Below are 12,564 nucleotides of genomic sequence, written 5' to 3' on the forward strand. Positions count from 1 at the left end.
AGCGGCCGTAAAGCCGTACTGAAACGGTAAGCCGCGCCCGTGAAATGCAGTGCAGCCCCGCAGATAGCAATCGGTCAGTGCCAGCCCCGCCCACAACCAGCCCCGCCCCGCCCACAACCAGCCCCGCCCCGCCCACAACCAGCCCCGCCCCGCCTCAAGGTGCCGGCTCCACCTCAGCCTGAGGGGTGGTCGTGTGCGTCCCTAGCCCCGCCCCAAGGCGAGGTCCGCCCGCCGGTTTGCGTCATCAGCATGCGCCGGACGCGCCGCCATGTGGGGTTGGTGGTTGCGCTCCTGGCGGGAGGGGGTGAAGGTGGCGCGCGGGGCGGCGGGATGGGCAGGGGCGCCGCCATGGCGAGTACTCTTCTTCGGCACCGACCGCTTCGCTGTCACCGTCCTGCGAGCCCTGCAGGCTGCCAGGTACCTCCTACTGCCGGGGGCTGCACCTGCGGGGAGGGGTTTGGGCCAAGGAATGTAAGGTGGGAGTGAGTCATGGGGTTCAGGGGGCATTAGGGGTTGAGCTGGGGTCAGGGGGACGAGAACCGTGGGTTAGGCAGTGATTGGTAGGGAAGAGAGGAAGGAAAGGGAGTGCAGAGTGGGACAGGGACTGTGGTGTCACAAGTAGGTCGATGGAGAGAGATCATAGAAGGAGTCAGAACCTGAAGAGCAGACAGAGGTTGTAGGGCTGAGTGGGGGTTAGGATAGGAGGCTGAGGACAGTGTAGGAAGGCTGGGAACCAAGTAGGGGATGGGAGTTGGAGGGGCAGGTGATGTGGAGGGGCACAGGGGCAAGGGGTGGAGATGAACCAGCCGTTTCCTCTCCATTGCTCTGTGTGCCTGAGACCTTCAGTGCCTTGTCCACCCCAGGGAGCCCAGCGAGAACTTGCTTGTGTCCAGGCTGGAGGTGGTGACTTTGCCCTCCCGCCTACGTGGGGACCTGCCTGTGAAGAGCTGTGCCCGGGAGCTCCAGCTGCCTGTTCACGAGTGGCCACACACAGGACCTGTGGGACAGTTTGATGTGGGTGTAGTGGCATCATTTGGACGTCTTCTAAGCAAGGAGCTTATTCTACAGTTCCCATAGTAAGTGAGTTGACAGAATGTCTACTGCTGCTTCTTTAGCACAGTGAGACTCTGGTTTTGAGTCAGTACTTGGCTTAGAGCAGGTGAAATCAACTTCTCTGGGTTTACCTGCTTAGTCTGAGTCCTTCTATCATTATGAAGTTGACTGTTGTTCTTCAACGTGCTGATGTAGATCTGTGCAAATACTCCTCATCATGTGTTTACTTTTATTCCTCTCATCTCCCTTCCTGTGTTTACTGAGAAACTGAAGGCTGTATAGCATGACTTTTCCTTTAAATGTGTATTTAAAGCAGCACTGCTTCACAAGGTCTGCAGAGTTAATTCTGAGGTTCAGTGTGATGAATGTTGCACACCTATGTACGTGTGGGTTCAGCTTCAGGTACTGTTCCTACTCTAAACTTGAAAATCTTTCAATTCAGTGGTGTGCTGAATGTCCATCCCAGCTGCCTCCCACGATGGCGTGGTCCTGCACCAATAGTCCACACAGTGCTTCATGGAGATAAAGTGGCTGGGGTGACAATTATGGAAATAAGACCAAAAAGGTAGGTTAGATGTGCTTCCCTAAACTACCCACTGTTTCTGTGGCCTCTCAGGACTTTAGACCGTTGCCACTTAAGCCATCATTTAAGTCATTCTGTGTAAGCACTATTTTTGATGTGGTTTTGTGTGTAATATTGGCACTTCATAGAATCTTGTATCTGTTAAGGTTGGAGGAGACTTTGGAGGTCAAGTCCAACCACCTGCCTAGAGCTCACAATCCCATTGCTACTGCTAAGCACCGCATCCATGTGTCTTTTAAATACCTTAACACCTCTGAAACAGCTAGAAACTCTAATCTGACTGTATGAGACTTAGAAACACAGGGTTTTAGTGTTTAATGTTCTCTCTAGGCTCTTTGCTTGCTGTGTGATTCTTAGCATTATTACAGGGAGCAGACAGAATGAATAGTCACACAGTTGGAGAGGCTTGCTGTGATGTGACAAAGATCTGGTGTTTGGGTTTCAGAGGCCCCTGTAACTTCCTGTAAGTGAAACAGAGGACAAGAAATTGTCTGTCTAGGGATGAGAAAGAGATTAGAATCCTAGAATGCACTGGTTGGGAGGGACCTCTAGAAGTCATCTAGTACAAACCCTTGCAGTAGGCAGGGACATCTCCAACTAGATCAGGTTGCTCAGAGTCCTGTCAAGCCTGACTTTGTCTTCAGGGATGGGGCATCTACTATCTCTTTGGACAGCCAGTTCCAGTGTTCCACCACCTTCCTAGTAAAGAACTTCTTCCTCATGTCCAATCTAAATCTGCTCTGTTCTAGTTTAAAACTGTTCTCCCTTGTTTTATTGCTACAAGTCCTTGTAAAACATCCCTTCCCAGCTTTCTTGTAGGCCCCCCCCTCAGGTATTGGAAGGCTGCTGTAGGGTCTCACTGGAGCCTTCTCATCTCCAGGCTGAACAACCACAGTCCCTCAGCCTGTGTTCATAGGATTGGTGCTCCAGCTGTCTGATCCCTTTTGTGGCCCATCATTATGTGCTATAGTTTCAGCACAAACTCTGGCATAAAAGCCTTGTTAAAACAAGCTTTGCTTGTCTGATAATAAGACTCAAGAAAGCATGAAACAAATTTCTTCTGAATACTTCAGGTTGTTTCTTCTGAGATCTTACGCTTCTGAACTGTAAATTGTACATGCATGTCAACTTCAGTTTGCTGAGCTGAATCTTGCATGCCTAGATATATCTCATACTGTTTTCCCTGTGTAGTTTTGTGAACCAAACATTATTTGGCAATGTGCTGAAAAATAAAGTTTGGGGGGGGGGAGCAGGGAGGGGAAGGTATTTAGTAGCTGAGTTAATGTATTGACTGTAGACTTCAGAACTGCTAATTGAGTTGTAGTTTCTCCTCTAGTGAGCCTGTGTGTTTTCTGCCTTACAGGTTTGATGTGGGTCCAATTATTAAGCAAGAAGAGTTTGCTGTTCCTCCCTGCTGTACTGCAAAGGAGCTGGAAGTGGTGTTAGCAAAGATGGGTGCAAACATGGTAAGGTCATGCAGAGCTAGTGTTGCTTCTGATTAGTGCCTTGTGTAAGCAGAGTTCTTTTTAATCTTGTTTGGAGCTGACTGTAGCTGGTAAGAGGAGAGTGGTCTAAAACTTGTGTTTGTGAGCACTTTGTCTTGCTGAGAAGGAAGCTGAGTGCTGTGTGATAAGCTGTCAGTGCTGTGCTATGTGTTGCTGTTCTGTTACTGTTCAGTGAAGAACTCAAGTGCTTTTCATGGAAGCTGTGCTCTTTATTCTTCCATTGAAGTGAATCCCCTATTTTTTCATCTTAATCAGCTTTTGTCTTGTTACAGGACAGATACCAGAGAGGAAATAATCTGTAAAAGAATATTTGGGAGGGTCTAATTGTGATTTGCAGAATTGCAGCATGGTGGGGGTTGGAGGGAACCTCTAGAGATACCTAGTCCTATCCCCTGCTAAAGCAGGGTCACTCACAGATTGCCCAGGACCACCAGGTCCAGGCAGGTCTGGAATCTCTCCAGAGAAGGAGACTTCATAACCTCTCCAAACAGCCTGCCCTAGGGCTCCTGCACCATCACAGGAAAGATACTCCTTATGTTTAGGTGGAGCCTCTTGGGTTCCAGTTTGTGACTATTTCCCCTTGCCCTGTCAGTGGGCACCACTGAAAAGAGCCCAGCCCCATCCTCTTGCCTCCCACCCTTTAGCTCTTGCTGAGCATTGAGAAGATTCCCCTCTCAGTCTGTCCTTCTCCAGGCTAAACAGCCCCAGGTCTCTCAGCCTCTCTTTGTTAAGAGGGGTTCTCCATGTCCCCTTAACATCTTTATAGCCTCTGCTGGATTCTCTCCCGTAGTTCCCTGCCTCTCTTGATGTGGAAACGATGCTTTAGTGTGTATGATACAAGTCTTCTACTGACCCAGTTTTCTAAAAGCTCCCAGGAAAGTTGCCCTGATGAAAAATTAAGTACTGCACACTTGGTCTTGGATTTACTGCTAATAAACAGACTCCACTTAGCTTTGCTAACACATTGTCCAAACTTCCATTTTGCAGCTGATATCAGTCCTGGAAAACTTGCCTGAAAGCTTACAAAATAAAAGAGAGCAACCAAAAGAAGGAGCAACCTTTGGTAGGTACACAGCATAGTTAGTAATGACTATCTTTTTAATCAGCTGGAAAACTTCTTTGTCTTCTGCTGTGCTGGGTTCTAGTTTGGGTTTTTAGATACCTTTGTCAGTGTGGCCTCTTCACTGCCCTCTGTAGTTTAAATGAATCACACAGTGGGGGAAAAACGCTTCTGAAGTCTTTTTAAGGCTTACTACATTAATTGGCCATGCAATACCAAAATGTTGCAAAGCCTGAGTGAGTTTGTAACTCTTTGTGGCTGTAATGCAGACAGCAGTGTTACAGCTGTGCTTGTAAACTTTGCAGTGCAATGGGTAAGTAAGAGGACAACTGGAATAAAGTATAAATGACCCAAATAGAGGCGTTTTTTGGTGGCAAAATCTTTTCTCCAGTTGCTGTCTAAGGTCTTTGTGGGTAGGTGGTAAACCTGTTACTGGCCTGTATAAAACTGGGTTTAAAATAAGATGAAATGCTACAGCTGTTTGTTGGCAAAAAGAAAAGATGCAAAACAAGCCATGAAGTTTTATGTGGAGTAACTTCTCTTTTTCCTCTTAGCTCCTAAAATATCTGTGGCTAAGAGCTGTGTCAAATGGGAAGAGCAAACAGCTGCACAAATACTTCAACTGCATCGTGCAATAGGAAGTATGGTGAGAGAGTGGGAAGTTTTTTAACCCCTTTCTGTCCCCCTAGAATGTCAATTTGGTGTAGATAACTCTTATTTGTGATTAAATCTCAAGCTTTAGTTACTTTAGCCTCTGAGACCTAGCATGTGTTTTCAAATTCCAGCATTAAAGGTGGAATTGGTGTGGAGAAGAATTGTAATGAATTTGATGCCAAGTTTGAAATCAGCTGAGTGGTTTTGTGGTGTTTAGTTCCAAGATTTCCTCTGATGTATTTGAGGGGGTTTCAAATAACTGTGATTACATCTTTGCATGACAGTAGGCAGCTGTTGCAGATGGCTGTTTACCTCCTCACTGCATATGCTAATGGATTGCTTGTCAGTGAGATGAGGAAAACCAAGGTATACTTGATAGAATAAGGAAAGTCTCTTACCTGGACATACACTTAAATTTTTCCCCTAATATTGCTATCACAGGTGTCTTGCATAATGAAAAAAACCCCAAGCCCTAGATAGTAGAATAGAATTAACCAGGTTGGAAAAGACCTTTGAGATCATAAAGTCTGCCTATCACCCAACACCATCTAATCAACTGAACCATGGCACTAAGTGCCTCATCCAGTCTCCTCCTAAACACCTCCAGTGATGGTGACTCCACCACCTCCCTGGGCAGCCCGTTCCAATGGCCAATCACTCTTTCTATGAACTTCTTCCTCACATCCAGCCTTCTGAATGTGTCATCTGCTTCTGTTTCCAGTTCCCTTTGCAGACCCTCTGGAGGGGTACCACTGTTAAGCTTCTGGATCTGGTGGAAGTGGATAATATTCCTGGGTTTTCAGGTATTTACTTTTAAATTAGTCTGTTAAGTTATATTTTCCTCCCTTTTCCAATGTTGACTTGGGGATGGACACAATTGTACTAAACAATAGTATAAAGTAGTGGTTCCTGACACTCCAGTAAAACTAAGTCATGTATGTGCAAGTTTCTATGCCCAAAGATGAGGGTGAAATGGGTTTAAGGATGTTCCCACTCTGTGGTAGTGTTGAGAGCAGCAGTGAACCCTGAGATCAGAGGATTTGAATCTTTTGGTAGATCCTATTTTATTGCCTTTTGGGGGGGATCACAATGAAAGCTGTTCCAGTGTGCTATGCTCAGATTATTTTCTATCATAGTCTGTGAGCTGGAAAACCTTGTGGGCTGAGTGGTGTGACACAACACTCAGGGCTAATGGCCCTTCATGGATCATGTAAGGGAGCAGTGCCAGAGAGTGACTGGTCTGCTTTTTCCCTCCTCATTTGGCTACAATAAAACACAGAACAAAATATTTTTGAACAGAAGAGTGACTCAAGACGATTATCATGCTTCAAAGAAGAGTGTTTCAAACCTTTTTTGTGTTTATTGGCATAAAAATGCAAGGAAATCTTACTTTGCTTTTAGATCAAGTATCAAATGACTGTGGAGCTGCTCCTGGTTCACTGCTGTACCACAAAGCCTCCCGAATGCTGATAGCTCGTTGCAGGGTAAGTTTTTCTCACCTGTTTTATGTTCCCTGTCCTAAAGATGAGGCTTTTAGTATTTGTCTGACATAACTTCTAATTGTCCATCGTGATTCACCGAACTCATTCAAATTAGCATCAGGCTTTTTATTTGATAAGCTGAAGAGCTTGATTTCTGCTCAGAGGCTTTTCACTTGCAAAGTGAGAGTTTGATTTGCAGTATAAACAGAATCACACAGATTATGCCTGGTTGGAAGAGACCTCAAAAATCTTCCAGTCCAGCCTTTGACCTGGCAGTGAAATGTCAGTGCTAAACCATGTGCTTAAGCACCAGGTGCTTGAACACTCCCAGGGATGGTGACTCCAGCACTGTCCTGGGCAGATCATTCCAATGTTTGAGAACCCTTTCAGTGAAGAAATATTTCCCTAATATCCAGCCTAGACCTGCCCTGCTGCAGCTTGGACCCATTTCCTCCAGTCCTGTCACTTGACACCAAGGTGGTTTGTTTGTTTGTATTTTCAGGAAGGCTGGGTTGGAATCAAAGGAGTGGTGTTAAAGAAGCAGCTGACGGCAGTTGACTTCTACAATGGATATTTGCACTCTTTGCTCCAGCAGAACTCAAGATCAGTTCGTGAGGAGTGCAGATTTCAAACACTTGAACTCAGCATTGCAAAAAAGACTCTGAAGGAGAGGGGGAAATTGCAACAGGATGCAAAACAATAGATGTATTTTGAATTGTGGCTGAAGACAACTGTTGTTAGTGATACAAACTGTTTCAGTGCCCACCTCTAACATTCGACTCAGTTTGAGGGGTTTCCTCTCAGCGTGTTTCGTCTTACTGTCATCTGCATGTGTTCATCATGGATTCCTCACTTTTCCCCCCCATCAAGGAAGAGAATCTCTCTGAATGCTGAAGACAGTGACTAAATCCCTGTTTGCACTGAGTAATAAATTTATTTTCATACATTGTTTTCAGTTTGCTTGTTGAGGACTGTTGATAAAATGTTCTTCAAGCATAAATTGTGCACTATTGTTTTCATCTGGGAATACTAAAATCCCATGCTTCAGAGTTGAGTGCTCACCGAGCCTGGTGAGCTCCAGTTTGATTGTGCTTGTGGAGCTTTCAACTACTTTTGTAGCCTCATGTGGAGATTTATAATTCAAGCCTTAGCTGGGGGGCAGCTGGAGATTCTTTGCCTGCCTGTGATAGTTTTCTTGGAGTCAGCCACAGTTAACACAGAACATCCCATATTTCTCACTGGAATTTGATTCCATATCTTCAATACTGTGCCTGGAGTCCTGTGCAGTCAGTCATATAATTTGTTGGAGTTACTTGCTAGGTGGGGTTTTGTGAGCAGTCTGATGTTTTATCTTATCAACCTGGGTAATTATTACTGACTACTTAATTACTTGGGTCTCCCTGCTTCTTCTCTTTGTGGTCTCAGTCTACAGGAGTCCTATTTCCAGTGTACTGGAATTCTGTTTCAGTGAATCTTTGGTATAGAAAAGGAATAAACAGCATATTCCCTAATCTGAGATTGCATCCAGTTCTCTTTAGGACCATCATGTTGTTTGGTTTTGCCTGGGTAGGTTGTGTGCTATCTTCAGATGTTCTGATCAATTTCTTACCTTTCCTATTGAATCATTGATTCCTTCTTTTTGCTTTCATATCCTAGGATGTATTCCACTTTATCTGTGACATCCATCCAGATGTCATTCTCTACTGTCATTCTTCCTCTCTGAGAGATATTTTTACGTGATGGGGAGTTGTGAATCTAATCCAAGATTTTACCTAACCTGCTTTTGCTTAGTGGCACATATAAGAAAGAGTATTTCATAGTTTCATAGTTTCATTCAGGGTTGGAAGGGACCACAAGGATCATCTAGTTCCAACCCCCCTGCCATGGGCAGGGACACCCCACACTAGATCAGGCTGGACAGAGCCTCAGCCAGCCTGCTCTTAAACACCCCCAGGGACGGGGCCTCGACCACCTCCCTGGACAACCCATTCCAGGATCTCACCACTCTCATGGGGAAGAACCTCCTCCTCACATCTAGCCTGAATCTCCCCACCTCCAGCTTCATTCCATTCCCCCTAGTCTAATCACTACCTGAGATGTGAAGAATCCAAAATCTGATGACTCTTGTACTTTCTTATCCTAAAAGTAATGTCTCACTGGGAGTATAACAACGAACAAAGACCAGCTGCATTTTAGAAGCTGCTCTGCTGTTACTTTATTTATTCTTGCTTTTTCTTCCTCCTCCTGCAGTAAAAGCAGAGCCTCTGGGGCTCTTCAGATGTGCTAGCTTCCAATTGTCAGCATTTTCACTGACATTTTGGAAGCCTCCCAAGGGGGGAAAAAAAAAATGCAGGGCTTGGGTAGGCTTGGTGTTACAGTGTTTCTGTTTTCCTCCTGCTCATCAGTAAATGCCAGCACATCCTCTTCCACATGTTCTTTTGACTCTTCAGACTTCCAACCTGTTCATGTGTTTTCAAGCAGTCCTGTCTGGAACTTAAGGCTCAAGTCAGGTGAGAATTCATGGTGCTTACATCAAGGTAACTGATAGCAAGGAACTTGATGTTCTGAAGTGTGAGTCAAAGCAAAAAGTGTAGAAAAACACATCACATGGACTAAAATGTTTCTGAAGAAGCATCTGTTCAAGCAGATGCTGCAATATTTCTCTCTAATTGCCATTGGCTCAACAGTTAATCTGCCTCCCCCAGGAAATCCAAGCCTCTGAATCAGAGTCAAAGCCAACAAGGTGGAAATCAGGCTTGTTTGGTGAATTCCTTTTGTCTTTCCAGCCTGGAGGAAGTGATTTGTGCTGCAGAAGTTAGAAAACTGGCAAGTTTGTGTCACATTATGACCTGAGCAAAGTGAGATGTGACTTCAGCAGAAAAACTGTGGTATTGAAAGCTCAGGCCAGGTTAAAGGGTTTTTGATGACCAAACTGCTAACAGCTTTGGTCCTAGGAATGGCATTTCAGGAAAAACTTCCTTAAAGGAAGTTTTAACTCCTTTGTGTGTTTTGGTGGTTGGGGTTTTTCTGTCTGTTTGCTTGGGTTTTTTGTTTGTTTTGAACCTGCTATGACATAAAAGTGTAGAATCAGTGTGCTTTGGGTTGGAAGGGACCTTTAAAGGTCCTGTAGGCCACCCCCCACCCTTCACTGAGCAGGGACATCTGCAACTACTGCAGCAGCTTACTCAGAGCCCTGAACAACCTGACCTGGAATGGTTCCACAGATGGGGCATCTGCCACTTTTCTGGGCAGCCTGGGATTTGGTCTCGCTACCTTCAGTGTAAAGAGTTTCCTCCTTCTCTCTACTCAGAATCTCTGACTTTTGGTTCAGACCATCACCCCCTTGTCCTGTCACAACAGGCCCTGCTCAAGCCTGTCCCCAGCTTTCATATCAGTGCTTTTAAGTACTGAAAGGCCACCAGGTCTCCCTGGAGCCTTTTCCAGGCTGAACATACCCAATTCTCCTAGCCTGGCCTCAGAGCAGAGGGCTTCCAGCCCCCCCATCATTGCTATGGCCTCCTCTGTCCCTACTGACAAATCCATGCCCTTCTTAATGATGTAAGCTGATAGCAAGGAAGAACTATCTACCCTTTTATCTCCAAACTGACACAGAGCAAAGCAGTGCTATTGCTGGGTGACACTAATGCTCTTGGCTGGAATATCAGCTTCCAGCCAGCAGTGTCTGGGTGAGATGTTAGCATCAGAGAGAATATGTGGGGCACTATCTCACTGATAGTTTTAGAGTGCACCTCGTGTGAGAGCTGCAGCTGTTAGTCATTGCTGGTAGGTGGCAATTTCAGTTCCAAGTAAAGCATAAAGCATCAGGGAAGAGTTTGCCTGTGTCTTTAGTGGCATGTGCTTAGAAACCCTGTAGATGGTGCTCACTGCAGCTCTTTGAAGGGAAAATCAAGGTCAGCTGGACAGGACACGGTGAAAATCTGGTACAGAGTGTGTTCAGTTAGTTGTTTAATACCAAATAATGTCAAAACCATATTGTAGGCAGGATACTTAGACATGTAACCTGATCTTCTTATCTGTGCAGAGTTTGCTTTAAGGGTTCTCAGAACTGCTTTCTGTGCAAGAGTTTCTGTGTTGCTTTAGCAGTTAATGTCCTAGCTTGGAATCAGCACAACTTTACCCCAGTTGTTTTATGGAGGGAAAGAGGGTAAGAATAATTAAATCTTTATGGGGGAGATCTTTGGTGTGCTATTTTTGGGCATGGTAGTGAAGCTTTAAAGGGAATTTGTGCTCCCCAGGCAGCTGTTAGCCAAAATGCTTCTTTGGAAACTTTGCCTTCACCTGGCTCTGTAGGGATTTAACTCGGTAGGTAATGAAAATCTGATTATTTTTGCAGAACAGACAAAACACAAATGGGGCATTCTCTGATGAGGTGTGGACTAGCATGTCAGGGCTGACTCTGGAACATAGATGTGGTGATTTAATCCTGTGTACCTCTGCTGAAGTCGAGGACAGCCTTTCTAGCAATGGGAAAGTGATATCAACAAAATAAACCAACTGTCCTCCTCACAGGCGAGTGAGGGAAAGTAGCAGAGGCATTGATAGAGTCAGCATCTGCTGTAGCTCAGTTTAAGACTGCTGAAGCCAAACTACTGGTAGAACTGCAAAATGGGCACCAGAAGGGCTCTGGTCTTGGTCTTGATTTCATCATGGATATCAAAGAAATGTTAGAGTAGTATTTCCTAGGATGCTGGTGACTTGCAGTTAGCTGTGTCTGTTTCTTGATCTGAAACCTCACTACCCCCTTGCTTCCTAGGAAGCCTCTTTATTCCAGTTTTCTGCTGAGCAAACTGCAAATAAAAAGCGTGACTAATCACAGGAGTGCTGTTGATTGTAAAATCCCTGAAGAATGTGAGGGTTGAGACTGGACAAGCAGCTTTCTGCTTTTGTTTGTCCTAGTCGCTGATGGGAAGTAATATTTTCCCTTTCTTAAAAATAGGAGGGGAGGGATAGGTCACCCTGAGAGTTGGAAAATAAATGTCCCTAATGGAGGATGCTTTTGCCATTAGTCCTAAACCTGCTGATGTTTAGAAGCCAGGTCTTCTGCTTCAGCCTGTTTGTCAAGGTTGGTGGTCCAAAGGTTAAGGCCAAGGGAGAAGCTGAGTTGAAGCCTTCCCGCATTCCTCCAGCTGATACTGTTCTTGGATATGTGGGAGTGTGGGTTGCATTTCAGGTTGCAGAAAGGACACTGCTATGCACTGACCAAGGTAGAGAGGTCAGAAGTGTGTAAACTATAGCAGGAAACTCATGTGAGTGGTGGCTGCCAGGACCTGCTGTAGCTTTTGTTCTCTATAAACTTTCTTAACGCATTTGCCACGGTGGCTCATCAGTAGTGGCTCAGTGTTAGCACTGAGTGCTGGTTGTTGGGCCAGAGTTGTTTTCTGGTGATAGTGCTTAAGCACCCGTGTCTGAAACCTTTCTGTGCTTCTCTGTGTCCAATGTACTCTGCCAGCAGCCGCCTCTGAGAGCTCAGGGGCTCAGTGAGTGAAGAGATTAGGTTGTTCCTCCAAGTCAGAGTTAAGCTGCGGTGGGGGACAGATTGGGGAAACTTGGAGAGCTTCTTCTTTCACGGGTAGGCAGAACTTCAAGCTGCAGGGCTGCATTTCATTCATGTTAAACAGACATTTCTCCCCAAAAGCAACAGCTACTGCTCACCTGTACCCTGCTGTGTTTGGCTCTGGCAAGCCCCCATGCAGCACAGGTACCAGATCCTGAGCTTGCTTTCATCCATGTACCTCCTGGGTTGGTCTGTAGAAGTCATTTGTCTTACTTCACCCTCAAAGTGATGCAACTAAGTCCAGGATTTGGCTGGCTGCAGAGGAGGAGGGGAAAGAGGGAAGAGACATTTCTCTGTGAGCCTGGAGTGCAAGCCAAAAGCTCTGTGGGAAGGTCCAAGCTAATGCTCCCCACCGGCTGCCTTGGCCCCAGCTCACGCCAAGCCCTTGCAGCAGACTAAACACGAAAGAAAACACAGAGTCTACATTCATTGGTATGAAGAGGATGTGCCAGAGTATTCCCCTGCTCTTCCTTTTCTGCTTCTCGTTGATAACTGTCAAATTGCATGAAAACATGGATGATTATGCTTTATTTTTAATCTTTTGAAGCATAACTCAGGCTGCATATTCAGGCTCAGTCCTGCACAGCTCTGTGTTGAATGCCTTTGTCAGACGTGAGAACCTCTTCTAAAGCTTGCTGAATGCTGTTAGAAGA

At 45.5% G+C, this 12,564-nt stretch overlaps 1 protein-coding gene across 1 annotated transcript; it reads left to right on the top strand.

The window, feature by feature from the left end:
- The first annotated feature begins 268 nt into the window (after positions 1 to 268).
- Positions 269 to 7,291, top strand: MTFMT (mitochondrial methionyl-tRNA formyltransferase). The gene is made up of 9 exons (XM_068143489.1): positions 269 to 417; positions 864 to 1,076; positions 1,496 to 1,618; positions 3,000 to 3,102; positions 4,129 to 4,204; positions 4,756 to 4,847; positions 5,577 to 5,658; positions 6,257 to 6,339; positions 6,839 to 7,291. The coding sequence occupies exons 1-9, from the start codon at positions 269 to 271 to the stop codon at positions 7,037 to 7,039; spliced, it is 1,122 nt and encodes a 373-aa protein (XP_067999590.1). The 3' UTR covers positions 7,040 to 7,291.
- The last annotated feature ends 5,273 nt before the right edge of the window (positions 7,292 to 12,564 follow it).

This window comes from Melanerpes formicivorus, unplaced genomic scaffold (assembly GCF_026170545.1).
Source record: "Melanerpes formicivorus ecotype bairdi unplaced genomic scaffold, bMelFor1.0.p_v2 SCAF_10, whole genome shotgun sequence".
Classification (NCBI taxonomy): domain Eukaryota; kingdom Metazoa; phylum Chordata; class Aves; order Piciformes; family Picidae; genus Melanerpes; species Melanerpes formicivorus.